Raw genomic sequence first — 22,339 nt, 5'->3', positions numbered from 1 at the left:
TCCGACACCACCCCCTACCTTCCTACACCATCTGCTACCTTCCGACACAACCCCCTACCCTCCTACACCATCTGCTACCTTACGACACCACCCCCTACCCTCCTACACCATCTGCTACCTTCTGACACCACCCCTACCCTCCTACCCCATGTGCTACCTTCCAACACCACCCCTACCTTCCTACACCATGCTACAGAATGCGTTGCTATGCATGTTGTAGTGTAGGGAAGCTATGTTGATGAGTAGACAATCCATATCAATAGGTAAATGTGCAAATGGACCGCTCTGCAACCAATCTAAACCGTATCAATGAATATACAAATAAAAGCGTATTTGCTTTACCTGTATAGGTGGGCAGTGATTACACAAGTGCAAGAGTAGATAATAACACATTATCTTATTAACATAGTAAATTATTATCTACTCTTGACAAGTGCCAAACTCACAACTTTGTCGACATTGATAAACATAACTTTGACCCACACGAAGATAACTGTGCCACGAAAGCTTATATAGAACATAATTCTATATCACTCCCTCAATAAATGTCAACTTTCGGTTTCACAAACGAGAGCACAGACGACAACAGCTGCAAGCAGATGCAATCTACTGCTAGCTGCTATGTAACCCTACAGACGTGGCCTTCAATATGTCAGCGTGAAATCTGACTCTGGGTCTGCCGCCGGCGGTCGAGCGGCGTTTCATCGCGGCTACGCTCTCGTTTATACTACGCTCTCGCCATGTGCAGGGCGTACAGTGAACGACTCTCTACATGTATGCACGCCACGTCACTGAGAACATACATACGTACACGCAGTAGGCGTATTCATCGCCGCACGCGACTCATACACTGCTCACCGAAATCCAGACACGTTCGCGCGCTCGTACGATTCGGCGCAACTGCATTCATTTTCTATTTAAGCGGCATAAACTTTATCTCCGACATTAATCTCAATACGGCACTGTCTCGCCAGTTAGCTGTGATATTGGCGCGTGAATCACACACCTCGGGAAAACCCGGCTGCATCATAACGTATGCCATCTCAGCCAAGTAGCAATACTAGCATGTATAGCTACAGCTTATAAGCGCTAGTATTGCTACTGTAAATCCCCTCGGATGAGCATGCACTCACCTCCCACCAAACTCTCAACGGCATTACTAAATTATGGTCGTTCTATCCCTGGAATATTGCCGTTCATCAGTAAACAGCCCTCACGAGTAAACCTGCCCCCATCACAAGAGAGTATTGATGGGGCATAGCATGATTGCCAGGAAGCGTGAAACGATTGTAAAACGATAACTTTTTACCATCAGTCATGATTAGTTATCTAGCGTAATGCGTGATTCCCTTTTAAACAATAAACATTAGAGTAAAAATACCCAATTCTTTACCATGTATTGAGTCGTGCAATCATTTTTATATGGATTTTTGAGCCTTTTGGTCTTCGACTTTCTTTGGGTATTTAATTAACAAATTTCAGTGGGAAATGAAAATATTCACTGAAACCGAAAAAAGGATCCAAATATTTACTGCGAACTGAGATCAGGACCCTTTCACAATACACACTCGTGTGATAGCACATCCACACAACAAATTAAAACCTCCAGCTGGCTATCAGACACACGCACCCACCCACCAACCATCTCACACTTTCACTTGTTTTGGCCCATGGCATCATCATTATCAATTCAAAGTTACTTTACTTTCTCCTAAACCTAGAGCAAGGCTAGGAGAATGTGTAGCAAGGCTGAGACCATGCACGGCTGCACAACAGCTAGCACCAGTTCTGCTGGGGTGAGATAAGGCACTGGAAAGGAGTAGGTGCGCTGGGAAAGATATCCTCCAACACTCACCCTGAAGGTTTCGTAGTAGTCAAGCCTAGAGACCAATGCGAGAGACTTGGGTGCAAACATTAGTGCGCCATGTACCAGGCCTCCATCATCCCGCTCCGCATCCTCATCGTCCGGCTTGCTGGTCGGCATGGCAACGGGCTCGGTGAAGGTGAGGCAGGCGCAGTAATGGCGGTCGGCATCGATGTCCGTCAGTACCGACACAAAGAACTTGGGAGGCTGCCGATGCATGGACAGAGACCATCCTGCCGGCTGGCAAAACTGTAACCATGCCGATGACTTAGCCACACTGGACAATCAATGGTCAGTCACGCAGACTTTAAGGTTGAAATTTTTATCCTATTTTTTAACTAGCTGAGATTTTCCACATATATGTCCAAATCATTGCAATTCAACTTATGATTTAAACAGTCGGAACCTTAACGAGCCATTAACGAGCAAACGTTCTAATAAATCATTGAAAGATTGTGACACACACACACTGAATAAGCATTTCTACTCTCCACTCATTTAATCTAAGCTTTCATAGCAGTGTCACGTTTGATGACCAGAACCCTGGCATGCATTAACTCACCAGCTCGATACCCTGGTTGAACGGTGTGTCCTCCCAGTCTTTCTGAGGGTACCGCTGGATGATCTTTCCTTGCTTTATCCCACTCCCTGCAAAACATCGATTGCAAAATGAAACGTCTGGTCGCGATTCGCAGCAGGCGAACGAACAACACATCAATCACTACAGACGGACACAGTGAAATCTCATCACAATGACATCGCACAGCTTTTTCGTGGCTGGGCCAGGCGGTAAGTAATCTTCCAGTCACCACTAGTAGCAAACTACCAGACATGTACATCGTCTGCCGGGACTATGTACACTCTGCGGGAATCAGTAATCTGCATTGCTTGAATTTGCTTCAGAACACCATACAACCAGTGACACGCGTAGCCAGAGCCTGCAGATGAACAGGTGTATTAAACTAGAACAATCACTGACACTGACAGTGATTAATACCTCCGCAATACGGCTTTGTTGAGGGGGGGGGAGGGGAAGATCATGGTGTGGCATATTTTATGAGTAAAGAATACACGGAACACACACAAAAATAAGAGGGGAATGTGACATTATGAAAAGGAACTATCGCTGAACATAATTAATACTCCTGTGATACCATTATTCAATAAATAGCTGGTAAATATCAGCTAAGAATATAAATAATAAACACAAGGAAATAGTTAGGTAGCAATTGTTTGACCAAGTGTATGAAGTTTGATTGGAATCCCTTGAAAACTGTGGAAGTAGTTCGCGCCACAAACTTTTTGCAACAGACGGACGGACCGACCGCCTACCCAACCGTAAGATGACTCCTAGATATATATAGTAATACCCACTTGAAACTTCGGTTGCAGAGGTATAATTACATCAAAAGGCTGTTTGTAAGACACTTATATCACCAGCAGAACACAAATACCTTTCGTGGACATATTCGTCTCACTTCAATCCTGAAAGGCTCCAATTAAGTTGGCATGACCTTTGGACTGCTTAGTGACTGAATGCACCCCTCCCGCTGTTTTTATTTCAAACATAGAACTAGTGTCCAGAGCTTTATTTACAGACCATAGAATTAGTGGCCTATCTATTTTGTCCACATAACATCAGGAGTAGATAATAGAAGAGTAAAGTCTTCTATTATCTACTCCTGATAACATGGTAGTACCACACGTCATGTTGTAAAACAAAACACACCATAGGCCTAGTGCAAAGGCATATGAAAGGACCGCAATGTAAATATACATGCCTGTCTAAGATTTTTGTGTATTCATCCCTGGTAGATATCTAGCCGCATATTCAATGATGTACACATTGTTTGTATTGTATGCAGCGATAATTAGCAAAATAAACAAATGTAACATGTTGGTCATGGACCGTCGCACGTCGGTGGCTTGTCTCTGGATACATGCAAGTAACCTCGAACCCTTGCTCGTGTACAGTTCGTTATTCCAGTGCATAAAGCATAGTGTTGAGTGCTATTCACTAATATCACCTAAAAAAATAATAAAAGGGGCAGGTTTACAGCTACACGTTTTTACATGAAAATGCCTACAGATATTCACAGGCGGGTATGGTAACGTTGGCCGGCAAACATTATTATCATGCAAATTGACTCGTCTCGGTTCCCGCTCTCCTGTGAATCGGTTTCGGTGAACCATAAAGGGGAGTGATTCGGAAACTGTCATATTATATATACACAAACGCTCCCTACATAATAGAATTAAAACCTAAAAAATGTGTCGTATAAGCACTGAGATGTCATTGTGATATATATGTTATTTACAGAGAATTTACTTGAGACCTCTCTCGGTGAGAACTTTGGTTTATAAATTGTTGACGAAGCCGTAAACTAGACATGCACCACACTAAGCATGTATAATCGTGATCCCTACCAGTGTGTCTCCTCTAGTTATTGTTACCTCAGCGCAACGGAGTTGCAGGGAGGTAATGTGATCCCTCTCGTGTGATGCGTTCGTGTGTGTGTTCGTGTGTGTGTTCGTGTGTGTGTTCGTGTGTGTGTTCGTGTGTGTGTAGCGTTGGCGCGATCGATTCAGCACCAGCTCGCCTTAGAACGTCCAGGCAGCAGCAGCTCGCCTTAGAACGTCCAGGCAGCAGCAGCCAGCAGCGAGCCAGCTGTTATACACATGTATACATGTTACACGCTCGCGGAGGTATGCACTCTCCGTGAGTGCCCTCTGTCTAGTTTACAATGTTATATGCAATAAATTATGAAACAGCATTTGTAACGTAAGAAATTACAGTGGAGATTAATGGTGGATGCACTTTTTAAATTGGAAGTGGTCTGTGATCAACCTAAATAAAAGCCGCTAACATGCATGGAGCTCCGCCGACGGCGTCCAATTATAACCGCGGGGTTCTAAATCTTGTGCTGCTCTTTCTTCCATTCAAGAAACACTTTGAGACACGCATAGATCTCTCAAAAGTTTTCATCCCACGCCATCAGTGATTGCAAAAATTTGACTCAGTTCTTGGAATAACATTACCGGATTTGTATGAAAGAAAGTAATTCTATTTCATTATAAATTCGCCCAATTAACCAGTTAGCAACTCATTCAGCTTACAATGACAACTAGCAGTGTTTCATCTGGATAATTGCCCACTGTCTGCCACGCGATAATTTATTTTGTAAAAAATTAACTCGTTTGAGAATTTTGGGCAAGATAATATCAGAAGTAGATAATAGGGAATCTACTTAAATTATCTACTTCTGATAATATCAAGAGACCATATTAGAGATCTTCTATTATGGACCCTTGATAATATCAGGAGCGTATAATGACAACGTATTTGACTATTTGTCATTATATGCTCCTGATAATATGCAACAGCATGCGAGTGGAGCAAGCAAGCAGACAAGCTTGCTCGGCGAGAAATAACAGTGCAATAGTCAATGTGCAAAACTACAACCCAAGTTAGTGTGAAATTAAGGTACATACATCTCATTTCAAAATGTGAATTTTAGCCTTCATAATTTGAACTTTGAACGAGTTCAATAGTCGCATACAAATGTGGCCTTTATAAACGTGACTATATGCCATTTGTGGAAGCTCTTGTTATAACCATCCGTCGTAAATCTACATTAAATACGTTTTAATATGCTCCCCCCCCCCTTCTTACACTCTTATCATCCTTCACGTGCAGCGCTACCGCCACACTCTGACTCACCACCTATGCCAATTCTAATAAATCAGAAACAAGAGTAGCGATTTCACTATCCACCTCACAAATGAAAGTGGCAAATGATTTCACTGCACACACAAAAATAACTGAACAATCGAATATTGTCGAATTTCAGTCGGACGTAACAAAGTAGTAACAAATTCCACAACCTAGTTCTCGGGTCGATGTAACTTAAGACTAACATTTTAAAACGATAACGTGAAAATAGAATACACGTGCGTTATCTTACTTATCTATATATGGTGGGCGATGATACACACTGGCTGGCTATAATGTTTGACAGCTAAAATATAATTTCGGTAGATCGCGTCTTGGTTTTAAAATACTCTCAAGCAACCGGGTGGTCTTGCACTATGGCGCCAGAAGCCCTCACACACTAATTGAACTAGATACATATGCCGAGGAAATTTATTTGAAACGGTTTCTTTCATGTTTGTCTCGCGCTCGGCATAAACAAACACAAGCAATACGCATAAACACTAGCGGAAAGCAGTCCGCGCTCCAGCTTCTGCTCCCCGCGCATGCGCACATGCGCCGCGCGTGCACCGCCGCGCCATGTTCGATTGCGGGGCGATCAATATCGCAGCAGCATCGACCCGGCGGCAGCGGCAGCGGCGGCGGCGGCGGGGAGTAAGATTACCGCGTCGGCACGCAGCGCCGACACGCATCGTCGCAATTTGTGCTCATGTTTAATTTGCGCGAGTTTAATTAATGTGGGAGTCAAAGCTAATTACCAACTACACGTGACCCGACGTTAAATAAAAAAAAGCGTGCCCCAACTCATTTGCATAGTCGTCAGCTGCGCCGAATCATGCTGTACGCATTACTTCAGCTTCGCGTTAAGTAGGTACTTAGTTATCTACTAGAAGGGAAGTTAACCGCACACCCGGCTAGCACACAGTCAGGTCTGCTGGCGGTGTATGCCGCGGTAGATTTGGCTTCAGCTTCTCAGCGACTACACACGTACAACGCGTAGACATCTAAATGTCACTGATCATGAGTGCTGGAAACTAAATTTATGGGCAGAGAGTGTGTAAGAACGTATACCCACTGCAGGGGTAGAAATGCACTTTTGATCATTAGCGATCAACTCCGTGCCTTCAAAAATAGGTCGTCGCGGTCCTGAGTCCGACTCCCAGTCAAACGTGTTGCTCTGTGTCATCTCGCTAAAGTGGCAATATCTACCAAAATCTGTTTGTGTGGTTGCTGTTTCTTTTTTGTGACTTCATTACATTAAAGATGTTCACCAAATACTTTCATTTTAAATACAAATGTTGTCATTTATTGTGGCAATTCAAACAAAATCCATAAGCCAATTGACGTATTTCTACACGTGTAGATAAGGTGACATGACTTCGACATGTTTGAAAATGTAAAAAAAATGGCAACACCACTTTTTTGGGGTGATTTTAACATAGGAAGAATGAAAGTTATAGCAGCTCGCAAAAGATAACCTGCGATGTCCACGAAATTACATAGTCTCCTCTACTATTAGCCCAGGCAACTATTAGGGTAATATAAACTTGTCACACAATGTCCTGTTGTATTTTACAACTGTCAACCTCTACCAGTACCCACGCTGTCTTTTACAGCATAGTCACCGTCGCTCTTCCCCCACGCTACACACCCATGATAGCACACACACACCGCCCTGGCTACAACAAACCCACACCAGCCACAACCCCCGCTTACACAAAACACACAAAACCACCACCCACGCTACACCACACCATGACACAACGCCACTGCTACACAACCCAAACACACAACCCTGACTACACAACCCCACAACACACACAGGGTGCAGCCAATGCTACACAAAACCCCACAAAACACCCCCATGCTACACAACCCCACAACATACACCCAACGCTAACACAACCCACAACCACACACCATGCTACACAACCCACAAACACACACCCATGCTACACACCCCACAACACACACGCCATGCCATACAACAACCCCACAAACACACACCCCTGTACAGACAACCCCAACAAACACACACCATGCTACACAACCCCCCCCCCACCACAATAACACCCATACTACACTCACAATACACACACACGCCTACACAAGCCCCACAACCACACACCATGCTACCAGCAACCCACAACACACCCACTGTACAACACCCCACAAACACACACTACGGACACAACCCCACACACACCCATCCTACACAACCCCACAACACACACCATCTAACAACCCAACAACACACACCCGATGCGACACAACCCCACGGAAACACACCATCTAACACACCCCACAAGCAACACCCCATGCTACACAACCCCACAACACCACACCACGCATACACAACACACACCCATGTAGCACACCCCACACCACATCAACCCACCCTAGCACAACCCGCACACACACGCCATGATTACACAACCACACACCCATGCCTACACAACCCACAGACTAGTGATGGAATCGCTGGAATTTCATAATCATTATCGCGTTCCCTTAACTGATCGATAAGTCGATTATATCGGATAATCGCGTTAATATTAGCCATAATTAATTTAATCTACTCCTGTATATAACAATTATACATAAGCATTCAAGTATTATCATGTTGTATGATTGACAAGTACGCTATTAACTCTGTAAGGTTGAGCTTGTGATGTAATATCAAGTCTTTCCTATACAGTTTTTAATCAAATTTAAAAAGCAATGGGTTTAAATGCCTTATTAAAACATCTAAAAGTTTTAAAAAACATGATCAAGACATGTTCTTTATTATAGTAAGTTGTTTGGTTTCTAGATAGTGTAGGCTGTGTAGCGAGGTCAATCGTGCCTCATGGATATCCTCTCCCATCATCAATGTAACAAACAATACGGAGAGTAGAATGCTCATCTACGGGATAACTCGTGGCTGACAGTGTAAACCCGAAAACAAAAGACACTGTCCAATTTGTCCATTGTCTGATAAGTACACTAGACCGCTCTGCAATCAGACAGGACCTAGAGTTAACAGTGATTCATGAACGGTGTCCTCTGCCGACCTACAACACTGAATGCACTTCTATCGCTACAATACATGTCCACTGTTGCGAATTTAATAATTTAAAAATAATAAATTTTGATTATAATCGCATTCATCGGGACAATCACTACCCACAAACACACAAACACTCACAACGCCATGCTACACAACCCACAACACACACCCATGCTACACCGGTGAACCCCACAACACACACCCATGCTACACAACCCCACAACACACACCCATGCTACACAACCCCACAACACACACCCATGCTACACAACCCCACAACACACACCCATGCTACACAACCCCACAACACAACCCCACGCTACACAACCACGTTACACAACCCACGACGCAGCGGCACACACGCTAAAGAACTACAACGACACATACCCACGCTACATAACTCTACGATACACATCGTCGCTGCAAAACTACAGGCTGTACACGTGGTGGGAAACACCCTGCTGTATGTATAGCTCCCGTCGCAGAGCGCCCCATCCTTGGAGGCTGCAGAGCACAAATATTTGTGCGATACTCTAAACAATGGGGACGCGTACTACGATCGGGTTCCCTGTTGCACATATCACCGCCAACTAGGGGGCTGGATCCTCCTCCTCCTCCTTTTTATCCTTCTTCTCATCCTCCTCTTCATCCTCCCCCTTCTTCCCTCTCTCTCATCCCCATCTACTCAGAATCCTCATCCTTCTCCTCCTCTTTCTCCTCATCCTCCTCCTCTTTCCCCTCGTTCTCTTCTTCTTCTTCTTCTTCTTCCTCCTCCTCCTCCAAGATATAATTGATTGCATTTGATAATTTTGTATGTGTGTATGTCAGTAATAGTCTAATATAGTATCAGTCTGGCTGGCAGATGTTTAGATGGAGACCATAGAAACCATTAGTGATTAGCTAAGTGATGTTCCAGTAGTTCACAATCAATTTAAATGATGATGTACTTTGTATGGCATTGGCAGTCTAGTCTACTATAATCGGCTATCTAGCGGTTTAGATGGAGATGATAGTAACTTACTAGCAGTGATTAGCTAGGCAGAGCTAGGTGACGCTCCAGTAGTTCAATCAATTTATAGTTAGACCAGCCACTAATTGCTATGTAATGTACTAAAAATCTGCGTAAATTGAAGCTAGGAAAAAAGTATCAAAAATCGACTTTGTTAAAACACATGCTGCACACTGCTTGACAGACAATGATGCGATGAAAAGCAAGTGAGAACAGTTCAAACAAAATCAGATCTGAAAACATGCTTTAAGTCCTCCCCCCAAAAAGCACTTTCAAGAGTACGTTATTCTCTGTGCCCCTCCCCACATGTATACACTTTTTGGAAGGTAAAATAGTAAATAGATGGCTTGTAGTTTCTGTCCAGGCCAGTTATATGCCGTGTAGGAGTCCAGGCCAGTCGTGGGTACAAATGTTTCAGGTATGATGATGCATGCTTGTATAACGCGTGGCTGTTTGCCTGTCAGTCCGATCATCTTGGCTGACATCTGTTATGCCTACCTACTGTTTGCCTTCCGCCGGGGGACGTCTAGGATCAGGGTGATATATTGTGAGGCGAGACAGTAATACTATGTCGGCCCACCACAGATTTGATTCATTTTCTTTCACTATAGTATAAACCACTGCAGCCTCAACCGGCGAGGCCAATTCAGAGCTTGACACACAACCAGAAGAGTTCTCCATAATATATATAAATACATACTTTACATAGTTGTTGCATGGTTGCGAGGGATCCATGGAATTCTGTGGACTGATAAAATTTAATGTTGCCTGAGACTGGAGGTCAAGGGTAGCATTGATTTTCGAGGTACACAAAACTCCATGATGTTGCGTGAAAAACTGTAACATGGGTAGCTCGTGTAAGGCCTACCAAGACGCTGTTGGTTTTGCATTAGGCATGGTATCATCAGGGATGAATAATGACAAATTTTCATTGTTCAATTTAATTCCGTTTATTTATTTCAATTCCATTTGAAACACAACACACGTGTATGTGTGTACGTGCGTGCGTGCGTTCGTGTGTGCGTACGTGCGTGCGTGCGTGCGTGCGTGCGTGCGTGTGTGTGTGGGTGTTGCTCATCTGTTCAACTGCGCGGGCTGTCAAGCACATCTGTCCCCTCCCTCTACGACAAGCATATACAAGGCTTGCACATCCATGTATACTCGACCCAAATAATAGCGACAGCACCACTACACGCTACTACGGCAGGCAGCCAGCTGGCACACGAGCAGAGTAAACGCTTACTCATTGCTGACATATTTTTAGAATCTTCAGCCGGGTGCAATTTTAGGCCCTATTCCAGTCCGTGGCCTGCAACTGGTTCCTCAATAAATCAGGAGCGCGTTCCTACAAACAGTCAATATAAACTTACGTGGGATTTCAATAACACTACCTCACGTGGAACCTTTTAAAATTAGAATTTAGCCATGTATTATAGCTCAGACTCGGAAAACGTAGGATAATGTCAAAAGCTCGTTACAAATTACACACGCACAAACATATGTGCTTGTTTTAAAAAATGGGTTTAACTCTGACTAAAAGTAAAACATTTCAAGCTTAATCTAATGTGGTTGTGAATCCAAATGTCTATAACGTGAGCAGTCCACAGGAACAATGTTCACTGCATGTATCAGCAGCCTGCCCATCTTCTAATGTAGCTCTTGGCAGAGGAAAGGATTACATTTACAGCCAAATCACGTGCGCAATTATAATATAACGCAATGCATGTGTATAATGTCATTGTGATTCTGCCGATTATAGGAAAAGCTAACAACGAGACAAGACTGGTAACGCAAGAGTTGTAGTACTGCAGACCATACCCATGTAGCCTTATCAGCTACTTGTACATTTACACTCATACTAGACTAGAAGACCTCAATCAAAAACCCACTAAGATAATTGTACACAGATCAAGTAATTTTTTAGCAACGGTTATCTATACATCTTGTTACCGGGTAAATAAATTGTATTTTATAGATCTACCCTGATGTGAAAATCTATAAAAGCACCTTTACAAGGCATTACGCTATGCACACAATAAAATTACATTTATAAATGTAATGTATCAGAAATAAATAAAAACAAATTGTTTGATTTACTCTTATAGATACTGGAAGTTGTGTTAAATTCCATGTGGTCAGCTGCAGACTGAGAGACATGGCTGCAAAATACTTTATACTGCATGTTTTCATCAGATACTACGGATACTACTACATTGGACACGCTACGCAAACATACACAGAAATGAGACGAAGCCCACAAATTCACTATGCAGCAATCAGTGATAATCTCACAGAATTTTTAAACATTTTTACTGTACATATACCAAAAATCCCTAAATTGCAGTTCATACTAAGTCACACCCAGTCATCTTCGCTTCTTTCATGTCCTACCCCCTGTACTGCACATCTGTAGTGCCATCAAGAACTCTAGTTTCATGTGAAGTTGGGTTTACAGTATCGGGCCATAATAAAAATATTGTTTGTTTACCCTCACCCGACCAACCTGCCAAAAGTGGGCCGACTCAAAAGATTTTATTGATCTTTCCCATTTTTTTTTTTTACATATTTTATCATGTGTACGTTACATAGGCAATACATTATATGTACCAAGCAAAACAAACATTCAACATAAAAGGTATATCCACACAAGCACACCCGAGCATGTAGACACCATGCTAAATTTGTAAAAAAAAAAACTCTCAAAAAAAGCCTACAGCCGTACCCAAACTTTTCAGCCAAGGTCGGGTAAGGGCAAACAAATATTTTTTAAATTGTGGCCTTGCCTATTACGCAGGATTACACATGATCACGAGCACATGAACTTTACTAGATACAATAATGTAACCCAACTAGAGTAGGGTTACAACGCGAGCCTATTCTTTTCTTTGGCGAAGCCCCTGAGTGATTGACTCAGGGCGGTTTTGTGGTGCGTTTTTCGAGACTAGAACTTCCAAACTGGGTTTATTCTAAACACGAACCTTTCTCCACTATTCTGGGACTTACTATGTATCACAATACTATGTATTAACCTAATATAACCTGTTACAAAATTTCGAAGCGACGAGCAGCGATATTTCAAGCGCCATTTCTGTTGACCTGTGACGTACGCATTCCCAATGCGCATAGCGTTCGGCTAACTTCGGCTCCAAGATCGAATGCATCATGGGATGCCTGCTGTCAGTCATGACGTCACCAGAGCCAGCATGTCAGGCAACACAGCTGCCGAGGTTAGTCGAACGCTATGCGCATTGGGAATGCGTACGTCACAGGTCAACAGAAATGGCGCTCAAAACATCGCCGCTCGTCGCTTCGACATTTTGTAACAGGTTATATTAGTTTAATACAGAGTATTGTGATACATAGTAAGTCCCAGGATAGCGGAGAAAGGTTCATGTTTAGAATAAACCTAGTTTGGAAGTTATAGTCTCGAAAAACGTAAGTCTGTACTAAATTTCATGACGTGCTGCACACATTGTTTCTAAAGTATAAATTATACCTTGGACCTTGCCATTCGTCCGTAAGCTTTCTGCCTGCACTGTACATCACATTTAAAACGTATCTATTTTTATCGTACACCACCGGGGATGCCTGCGAGGCATTCATCATGCACATGTATACATGTTGTTGGCAACTAGTACACTGGCATAACATGCTGACGTTAGACAGTGTTGGTTTACTGCTCTTCATTGCACTCAATGCACTTATGACATCTCATTTCACAGAGAAATAACTAGGATGGCCGGGTTGCATGTTTAAATGTCCATGGATGTATTGCATGCACAGCTAATAACATGAAATTTATGTGTGGTTTGCAGTTGTACTGTTTTTGATCTGAAAGAGTTAAATGCCCAATCAAAAACATAAACCAAGACTGTACAATGAAAATCTTGCAGGGGCTGAACGGCTCATTTAAGGATCCCACTTCCATAACAAGTTGTACACCCCATGTGAAGAAAAAGCATTAAAATTAACTAAATTTAGTATATCATCATAGTTCATGTTTATTAGTATACATCATGTATATAGTTTATACATGTATGTATTAGTTAGTTTTATTTTTCTTAACCTAGCAATAATATGGCATATGAATAGATTTTAAAAATGTTTATTAAGTTTTCTTCCCTGAAAGTGTAGAGGTTAGCGGTACTACTACTACTACTAGCATATATCTACTTATACAAGTTATAGTTATACTATAGCACTATCAGTATCACTGATAGAAACAATTATGTAACCCAACAGAGTAGAGTACTCTCATCTACTCTGTTGGGACTACACTCTATTCGGACTCTCTGTTCAGTGATGGGACTACACCCTACAGACTATCCTCTGTTGTGTTGTCACTGTTGGATTACAAACACATAATTATTGTATCTGCTAGTGTTACTGTTAGTGTTACTGTTAGTGTTAGTGACTATTGTTACTGTTACTGTTACTGTTACTGTTAGTGTTACTGACACTGACAATGTCATGGCAGACTAGCAGCGAGTGTGATCTATAGCATACTATAGGAGTGAGTGGAGTAGTTACTGTCTATAGTATAAACTATGGCAGACTTGAGCCTCGGGTGCAGCTCAAAACACCTCAAACATTAGGCTAGTGAGTTACTGGGGTAGGGTTTTTGGCCAAGTTGAAGTTGCGTTTAGGGGTTGATTAAATTCACATAAGACTCAATAAACGTTACTGGTGTATAAATTTATCACTTACGTTCTTTTTCATGGTCGTATCCTACTATGACGAAGTAGTCGGCTAGGCGAGACATAGCCAAAATCCAATTGAATATTCACAAAACCAGAAAAATTCTTTCCATTTCCGCCATTTTGCACGAACAAGTGAACTGTCCATTTGTTCGCCGTGCGCGACAGCAGCGCTGTCGTAAAAGGCGGTAAAGCAAATAATCAAATCCTTGTTTTATACACTAAAATAGGAAAAACATGGTTCTTTCAACCCAACAGAGTGATGATGGCCGGAGTCATGTACTTCTAGGGAAACTGGACAATGCCAGAACCATGGCAAACATTCTCAAAGCAATCCACTTCAAAGAGGTAAAGGGTTCATGTTAGTATTGTTACATTCAAACAGGAAAACACTAACTTGACTAAGCCTAAGCCTAAGGCCTAAGCGGCAAGCCGGCTAAAGCCTAGGCTAGGACACACTGTCACTGACACTGCGCGATTTTCTACGCTGGCCGCTTGCGATCGATAAATACGGTGCCGGGTCCGCGCCGTGTGTCCGGCTCTTCACGCAGCCTTTTCGCTCGCGGACCCAACGACCCGCGCATCGCTCGTAATCGTACTTCAACATGATAATATTTCCGCCCGGTTTTCGACCCGGCACCGTATTTAACTCGATCGGCGGAGCGCAAGCGGCAGCGCTTAAAAGATTGCAACAATGTGTCCTAGGCTTAAGTTAAGGCAAGGGCTGAGGCGTGTTCAACAGCGTTAAATATCAATTTTGTCTGCTAATTCGTTTTTAATAGTACTGTTCGAAGACACGATTAAAATCTGCTGATGAACCGCCCATCTTGGATAAAGCCGAGCGCTCGGTGTTGTTCACAGTGCGCGCTGCCGTTCGTGCTGCGAGCGTTCGCGCTGTTGAACACGCCTCTGGAGGTACGGCAGCCATATCTCCAATTTACGAGCGCCTGCAATGTACGGTAGTCCATTGCCGCAATGCGTCGCTTTCCCACAAAAAATGCTGGTTGGAAATTAATTCACGATTTAAGAGTTTTGATGAGCTAGAAAACACTCGGATTAAGTACCGTATGAAAATGAACATTATTGTGCCAGCTAGCCTACACCAGTTGGTTGGGATTGATTGTCAGTTCAGATGCAAAAGATTGAAAGCAAAAGGTTATACTCCATGGATTAATTGGTTACTATGACAATTTTTCTCATTCACATGTACAATTTTTAAGACAATATTTCTTATAGTCTAAATAAAGCACAGTAACGAATGAGGATAGCTCGCATAATGTTGGTAAAATTTACACCAACAATGGATAGCAGTAGCAAAGGTTCTTCCTTGTATCCTTAAAACTAATAAAAGACAACACATTGCGAAAACAGTGATTAGCACCTGATGAATGAATACATTAATGTTTTGTTCAAACAAAGATGATGCCAATTTCACATGACCATGATATACATCGTAAGAGGTTGAATTAATCTAATATAATGTAATGTTGAAATTTCAATATAGGTACGAAAATGACTGGGGTCCTAGTTGCACATAAAAGCGTCATGTATGATGTATGATGTCTGCAAAGACTCGCACGCCTGAAGGTGTGCACTTTCCACCATGACCAGAAATCGACTTTCTGATAAAATACTCGCACACCACACTCAAGCTGCAGAAAAAATGGGTGTGACATGCTATATTACTACGCAATTAACTGAGCACGTCGCTATCACTATAAAACCAATGTTGTAATAGCCCCCCTCACATATACACTACCTAGTGCAACCCAAATTTCTACAATAATTTCACAAATTATTCAAATATTACACATGCAAGTCTATGACTGTAGACATAAAGTAATCCTAGTGGTGTAGGTAGTTATAGAATGTTTAGCTATAAGACTAGGTCAAACAAATCTTTAAATTCTCAATAACTGTAAATATGGTAAATAAACCAATTGGTGTTAATGCTAGGTATAAAAGCCAAACTAGAATATACCCACATGAGAAAAGCTTAAGTAACAACAGGAGTAGATAATAGGGAATTCCTATTATCTACTCCTGGTAACAATAAGTAGTCTATTAATGTTCACCTTTTCTTGGTTATTTGTTTCAGTCAGCTAGTGTCTACGCAAGTGAGAATGGACTAAAGTTTACTGTCGAAGATGCAAAATGTGTTCAGGCTAATGCATTTCTGCAAGGCAGCCTGTTCAGTGAATTTAAGATGCTGGAAGAGACATCAAGCTTTAAGGTCAACCTGACTGTGCTTATTGTGAGTATGACTTTATTACGTGAAATTTAGCAACTGTATCTGTATAGTAGTACAAATATAAAAGGAAGTAAAGAATTCTGTTCCTCTACATGCATTTTTAATATGTCATCCTTGGTCTCTGACTCTCTGTACATCAAGCTGAATGCTTCATAACACTATACATATATATAACTTAATTTGTTCACACTTTCTTGCATTACTTATCTGCGCATCTGTCTGATTTCACATACTGCAATTCCTATGAATGTGTTATTCATACAGGATTGTCTGACAATTTTTGGCACAAGTGCCACTCCCGGAGTAATGACGACATTGAAGCTGTCATATGACGGGTATGGATCACCGTTACGGCTTATGTAAGTTGGGCCATCACAAGTTTGCCGAGACATGATAAAGGATGTATATTCATTCATTCATATGTGTGTAGTTGAGTTCCTCATCATAGTTTGTAAGCGGCTATGTTTCCTTGTATGGTTTAGTAACTGATGGAAGTCATGTGCTTATAATGTTTCTTCAAATCTTCAGCTGTCTGTCTGTCCATCTGTCTGTCTGTCTGTCTGGCCATATGTCTATCTGTCTGTTCATCTGTCTATCTGTCTGTCTCTGACATTGCAAGTTCTGAGCTTATATGATCTTGTAAAACTTAATTCTGTGAAGAACACTCTGTGAAGCAGCACATCTGTAGCCTATAATTAGATTTTGTTTTTTTGCAATCTTTATTTTGGACATTTGTGAACCAGCAAATATATGTTGTATCGTTTTTCAATGTAAACTCGCAGGGCTGTTTAACTGTCTGCTGTCAACTCTAGTGTTTCCCAATGTTTTAGGCTGGAGGAAATGGGGGTAACGACAGATTGCAGCATCAAGACCCAGGACGCTGATGAGAGTCTAGATTTTGACTTCTGCAGTGAAAACGTTGTAAACAAAATCATCATGAAGGTAAAAACTACCAGCAGGAATCAGTGAACACATTGCAGTTCTGAAAAACCTGCCAACAAATATTAGGGCTCTCTGTTTATTTAGTGTATCAAGATAGTTGTTTTAACCTACTGTACTAGCTACAGGAATACTCATTGTTACAGAAATAAAGAGTTCCAGAAGAATGTCTGTAGTCTGAAAGTCCTTGACATGTTTTCTATCGACTTACATTATATCGGTATTCTGTATGCATTATCAGCACAAAGAGAGCACTATAATGGAGAAGATATGATGTTGATATATGATATATATTGATATGAAAATATATTTATTTTTAGTGCTATAGCAGTGGAATGACAGAGAGTCATAACCAGGGAGCCTATTATAGACTCCCTGGTCATAACATTTTAGTGCTGATACAAATGACACAATTTTATATGCTATACATTGTATTACATTGTATGGCAAGTCCAATATCACTGACAATGTGTATAGAAAAGAAAGCTGGCTATAAATTTACTTTCCCTTTAGTGACCATTATATATCGGTTTGACTGTTTATTTAATTATATATAATATATGATAAGGTAATATAAGAAATAAGCTGTTAACTAGCCATTAGTGTCTTGTTGTGTAATCACTGAGACCTGATCAGCTGGCAATGACTAAAGCTGATTGAATGATTAAACGACTTCACTTTTATGTAGCAAATGTGCTAGTTCTCTTTTCGATTTTACTAAAGTTGGCCTTGGTGTTGTTACTTATTTTCATTTACGACTCTACGAAGATCACGGGAATATTTTTCTAATTTCAGTCAGAATGTCTGAAGGAAGCATTTGCAGAGCTTGACATGTCAAGTGATGTGCTGGAGATCTTGATGTCCCCAGACAAACCATATTTCAGGCTATCGACGTTTGGCAATGCAGGCAGTACACACGTAAGTGTGAGGTGACAGGGCAGGCAGCACACACGTAAGTGTGAGGTGACAGGGCAGGCAGTACACACGTAAGTGTGAGGTGACAGGGCAGGCAGCACACACGTAAGTGTGAGGTGACAGGGCAGGCAGCACACACGTGTGATATGACAAAGCAGGCAGTATAAGCATGAATGTTACATGGTAGCAGTTGTATGCCATTAACCTAAAGACAAGCTCCACTACAGTCAGAATGTGTTGAAAGCAACTTGGAAGCAATCTCCACTCTGCCCTACCATCGTATTTCCATAGGCAATCTATTCAATATGGTAATAATGTCGTAATAATTTCTGGACATAGTGGCTCCCTCAGTTGTACACAAAAGATGGTTCTATAGCAGGCAGCTTCTGGAAGAGGTTTGTCATCCTTCGAAGTTTTCTACATGGGCGTTTCGGGTGTAACTTTGGCACATAATCAATATCATGAACCTATGTAAGCATAGCTAGCTTAATGGCATGTGCTGACCAATAGCTATTTGCGTAACTGCTGACGTCATCATACTCTGTATTCTAGTCTTCGAAACTTCCCCTTCTTGTCCTGGTTTGCTTCCTTGTTTGATTGTTCGGCATGCACTGAACCAATAAACCTCCTTGTTTAGGCTGATTACTCTAAGGAGTCAGACATGGTAGAAGCTTTCGAATGTAAACGCACGACATCTAACCGCTACAAGATTGCGCTGCTGAAGCCATCTGTGAGAGCGCTGGCCCAGTCAAGCAAGGTATCCGTGCGCACTGACGATCGTGGCTTCCTCTCCCTGCAGTATCTGATTCAGGTGGATGATGGACAAGTCTGTTTTGTTGAATATTATGTGAGTACCCACATAGTTGATGGAAAAGGAACTGGCAGACATGCTATATATATAGTATATTATATATATAAGTTATAGTATATATATATAATAAATTAATATATGATTTAGCAGAGAGAGAGAGGAGAGTGAGAGAGGAGAGAGAGAGAGAGAGGAGAGAGAGAGAGAAGAGAGAGAGAGGAGAGCAGAGGAGAGAGAGAGAGCGAGAGAGAGAGAGAGATAGGGGGCGGGGGAGAGAGAGATTATAGAAAATCTAGGTAGGTGATCTCTTAAGCATAGCCTGGTAGTATACAGATTAGGTTTTGTAAATACTTTATTATATAACTCTAGTATCCATTTACTGGACTCACTAGTTTTTGTTGTAATTGGCACCTTAAATATTAGACATAGCCCTAGCTCCAAAAAAAACATCAAAGTCGTGTTTAACTATCCTTTTATATTTTATTTTACTGATGTAGTGCTCCCCCGATGAGGAATGTGACAACTGATTTCTTCGTGAGTGAGGAAATAGCTCATTTTCAGTGAGACAAAGAGCACAGCAAAGCTGATCCTCAGTAACCACTCATCGGTCGGTCGGTCGATCCGGACGCCTATCTAACCTTGTCTGTATAACATTGGTTGCCGTATCTGGAACTACTAGCCATCCCAGAACGAGATAATAATATAAAAGATTGATATTCCAGGGAAAATACCAGTGAAAATTGTAAATAATGTTTTCTTACCCAAACATTGTGTAATTTACTATTTTCTGTCATAAAATAACCACCTTATCACCACTACACATACTTTGAGACTATAGTGTATATTATATACCCTATAAATAGCAGAAAACGTGCAAAGTCAATAAGATTAGGATGGAATGTTTGAATTGCCAAATTTGAAATCACCAGATGAAAATAGAGCAATCTCTTGGTCTTTGTCTTGGCGAGATCTACAGGTGTTTTGGTGTGGGTTCATCAGGTTTGGTGTGGTAACATCAGGTTTAAATTCATTTTTATTGTGCAATGATTCTATGAAATGAATACACTGTTAGGGCGTAAGGTAGAAAATTAGTTCTATTTTCTTATTGGTAAACTAATGCTGTCAATTTCGGGTTGATCCGAATCTTATGGGCATGAACGCATATTAAACTATGTGATGCGAGTGCGGAAAATAGAGGATTTCTCTGTGGTTTATTTAATGCATCAGTCACATCATGTATAGCTCTACCTAGTGGGATCTATATTACAGTCATTTATCATTGTCATATCTATCACTGACAAGTGTATAGGCCAGGCATGAGATATTGCTATTTTATTTATTTATAATCACTTAGCTGTATAAACTTTGTAAATATTCTGTATTGGAAACACATTTCGGTAAATATTTGTTAAGTCTGAAATAAAATAATTTGTTAATTTATTTTAATTTCATGCTTGTTTGCTATGCACTCTTCTTCCAATTCACATTGATTTACATGAAGCATGTACACACTGGCCTTATTAATTTGATAACGATCTCCCTTTCTTATTTTACGTTCTGTGATATAACATGTCAATATATTTTGCATTGTCCTGAAAGATTCCATGTGATATGTACCATATATTATGTAAAATGTCCATAATATGGTTGCAAATTTATAATATCTCACTCTATATCTTTATCTTTCTCTCTATCTCTCTCTCGCGCTCTTTCAAAGTGAAGACAGCGCATATATATGTACAGACTGATTGTGAAGAAGTGCTTAGTGCCAAATGTCGGCATCTTTACAATTACAACATCTGCATTCACAAAAGGGACCACCATTAATAAGCTACTTTTTCCACAACAGATAGCTATATCCTTCATTCTGAAATGCATCGATCATGTAATATTCAACCTTCACATCAGCAACCTGTACTTGAGGCAACGCACGATGTTGTAGTATTAACCGCCCATTAAAACGCAATTTCAGCGCAGCACACACTTATAATTATCAGCTGGTTATCAGGCAATTAGAATTTGTAATTGAACCCAAATTTCCTCTATTGGAGCAATAGCAGATTCAAATGTAGACTGCCTGCCGCGAACCAATGAGTTGTTGGCGTGAACTGCCCTTTCAGACACCAAAAAATATACCCGCGAGTAGAGAGAGGGCCTTTGTAGTTAGACACTAATGTGTTCTTCCACGTTCGATTTCGTATTGTGTTGTGTATATCTATGGTATTATGTGTCTGTAAAACTGGCCTACGGCCCCAATACGCACTGACTCCAAATGGCATTCACGTACAAAGGGTGACCCGTAATGGGGTGCTCTGTGATTACCTGTAGGAAACACTTGATTCATATTTTAAGCATGCTATTCCCCCTTTCCGAGTTGTCAACACGTAAAACCGACCCGGAGATGGTAAACACGACTTAAATCTATGACTTATGAATAGTATTTAAATTTGATATATATAATAACTTCGATATAAACAGGGATGACGATTATTTCGCAGCCTCTCATATTGTCTGCAAAATGAGCCCAATTTAGCGCGACCATTGAGCATTGCAGACGGTTGTTGCAATGATCTGTTTGGATGATCATGTGCGTTGTAGTAATCCACATTATCTTCTGTACTGTAGCAGAAGACATGAGCGCGTTATTTGTAAACAGTCTGTAGTTAATATAATGGCTTTTGTTAACCCTATATCAAATCGTACATAATATACGCTCATTGCCTGAACGACGCGCGCATCGACGTCACGTCAGTCGAGCTGTGAATGGTTGCTCAGTGTACATGTTCCCATAGACAAGAATATCTAGTCTATATTCTTAGTCTATGATGTTCCCCAATTCGCATGTGAAGAAGTTCTCGCTAGCGACTACTGGAACCGGTGATGTCACAGTTAATTGGTGGATGGTATCGGGTACAGCTGTTGATAGTGGTGGGCACGCACTATGTTATGGCATGTTGTTTGTGTCATAATTCGATTTTTGTTTTATGGTTGATTTTATCGCATATAACATTCGATTTATCACATATAACATTCGATTTATCACATATAACATTCGATTTATCACATATAACATTCGATTTATCACATATAACATT

At 41.2% G+C, this 22,339-nt stretch overlaps 2 protein-coding genes across 2 annotated transcripts in view; one reads left to right on the top strand and one right to left on the bottom strand.

The window, feature by feature from the left end:
• The window catches only part of LOC106820879 (myotubularin-related protein 13-like), a 54,540-nt gene extending 40,075 nt beyond the window's left edge, over nt 1–14,465 (bottom strand). Inside the window, exons 1-3 of the mRNA XM_014825473.1 lie at nt 14,342–14,465; nt 2,427–2,512; nt 1,856–2,113 (exon numbers count right to left, since the gene is read on the bottom strand). Of these exons, the coding sequence (XP_014680959.1) occupies nt 1,856–2,113; nt 2,427–2,512; nt 14,342–14,396 (399 nt within the window). The 5' untranslated portion in view covers nt 14,397–14,465. The remainder of the gene's footprint in view (nt 1–1,855; nt 2,114–2,426; nt 2,513–14,341) is intronic.
• Nucleotides 14,466–14,494: 29 nt separating this feature from the next.
• On the top strand, nt 14,495–20,690 carry LOC106820952 (cell cycle checkpoint protein RAD1-like). The gene is made up of 7 exons (XM_014825575.1): nt 14,495–14,679; nt 16,430–16,585; nt 16,847–16,941; nt 17,413–17,524; nt 18,317–18,439; nt 19,074–19,283; nt 19,742–20,690. The coding sequence occupies exons 1-7, from the start codon at nt 14,569–14,571 to the stop codon at nt 19,769–19,771; spliced, it is 837 nt and encodes a 278-aa protein (XP_014681061.1). The 5' UTR covers nt 14,495–14,568; the 3' UTR covers nt 19,772–20,690.
• Nucleotides 20,691–22,339: the final 1,649 nt, after the last annotated feature.

This window comes from Priapulus caudatus, unplaced genomic scaffold (assembly GCF_000485595.1).
Source record: "Priapulus caudatus unplaced genomic scaffold, Priapulus_caudatus-5.0.1 Scaffold3, whole genome shotgun sequence".
NCBI lineage: Eukaryota > Metazoa > Priapulida > Priapulimorpha > Priapulimorphida > Priapulidae > Priapulus > Priapulus caudatus.
Note: the sequence above shows the minus strand (reverse complement) of the source record. Positions and strands in the feature narration are given on the sequence as shown.

Bases quoted from the DNA above. Each gene is read 5' to 3' on its own strand.
- LOC106820952 (XM_014825575.1), top strand. From the start codon at position 14,569: ATGGTTCTTTCAACCCAACAGAGTGATGATGGCCGGAGTCATGTACTT. The intron at 14,680-16,429 runs GTAAAGGGTTCA...TATTTGTTTCAG, and splicing joins AAGCAATCCACTTCAAAGAG to TCAGCTAGTGTCTACGCAAG. The intron at 16,942-17,412 runs GTAAGTTGGGCC...CCAATGTTTTAG, and splicing joins GGATCACCGTTACGGCTTAT to GCTGGAGGAAATGGGGGTAA.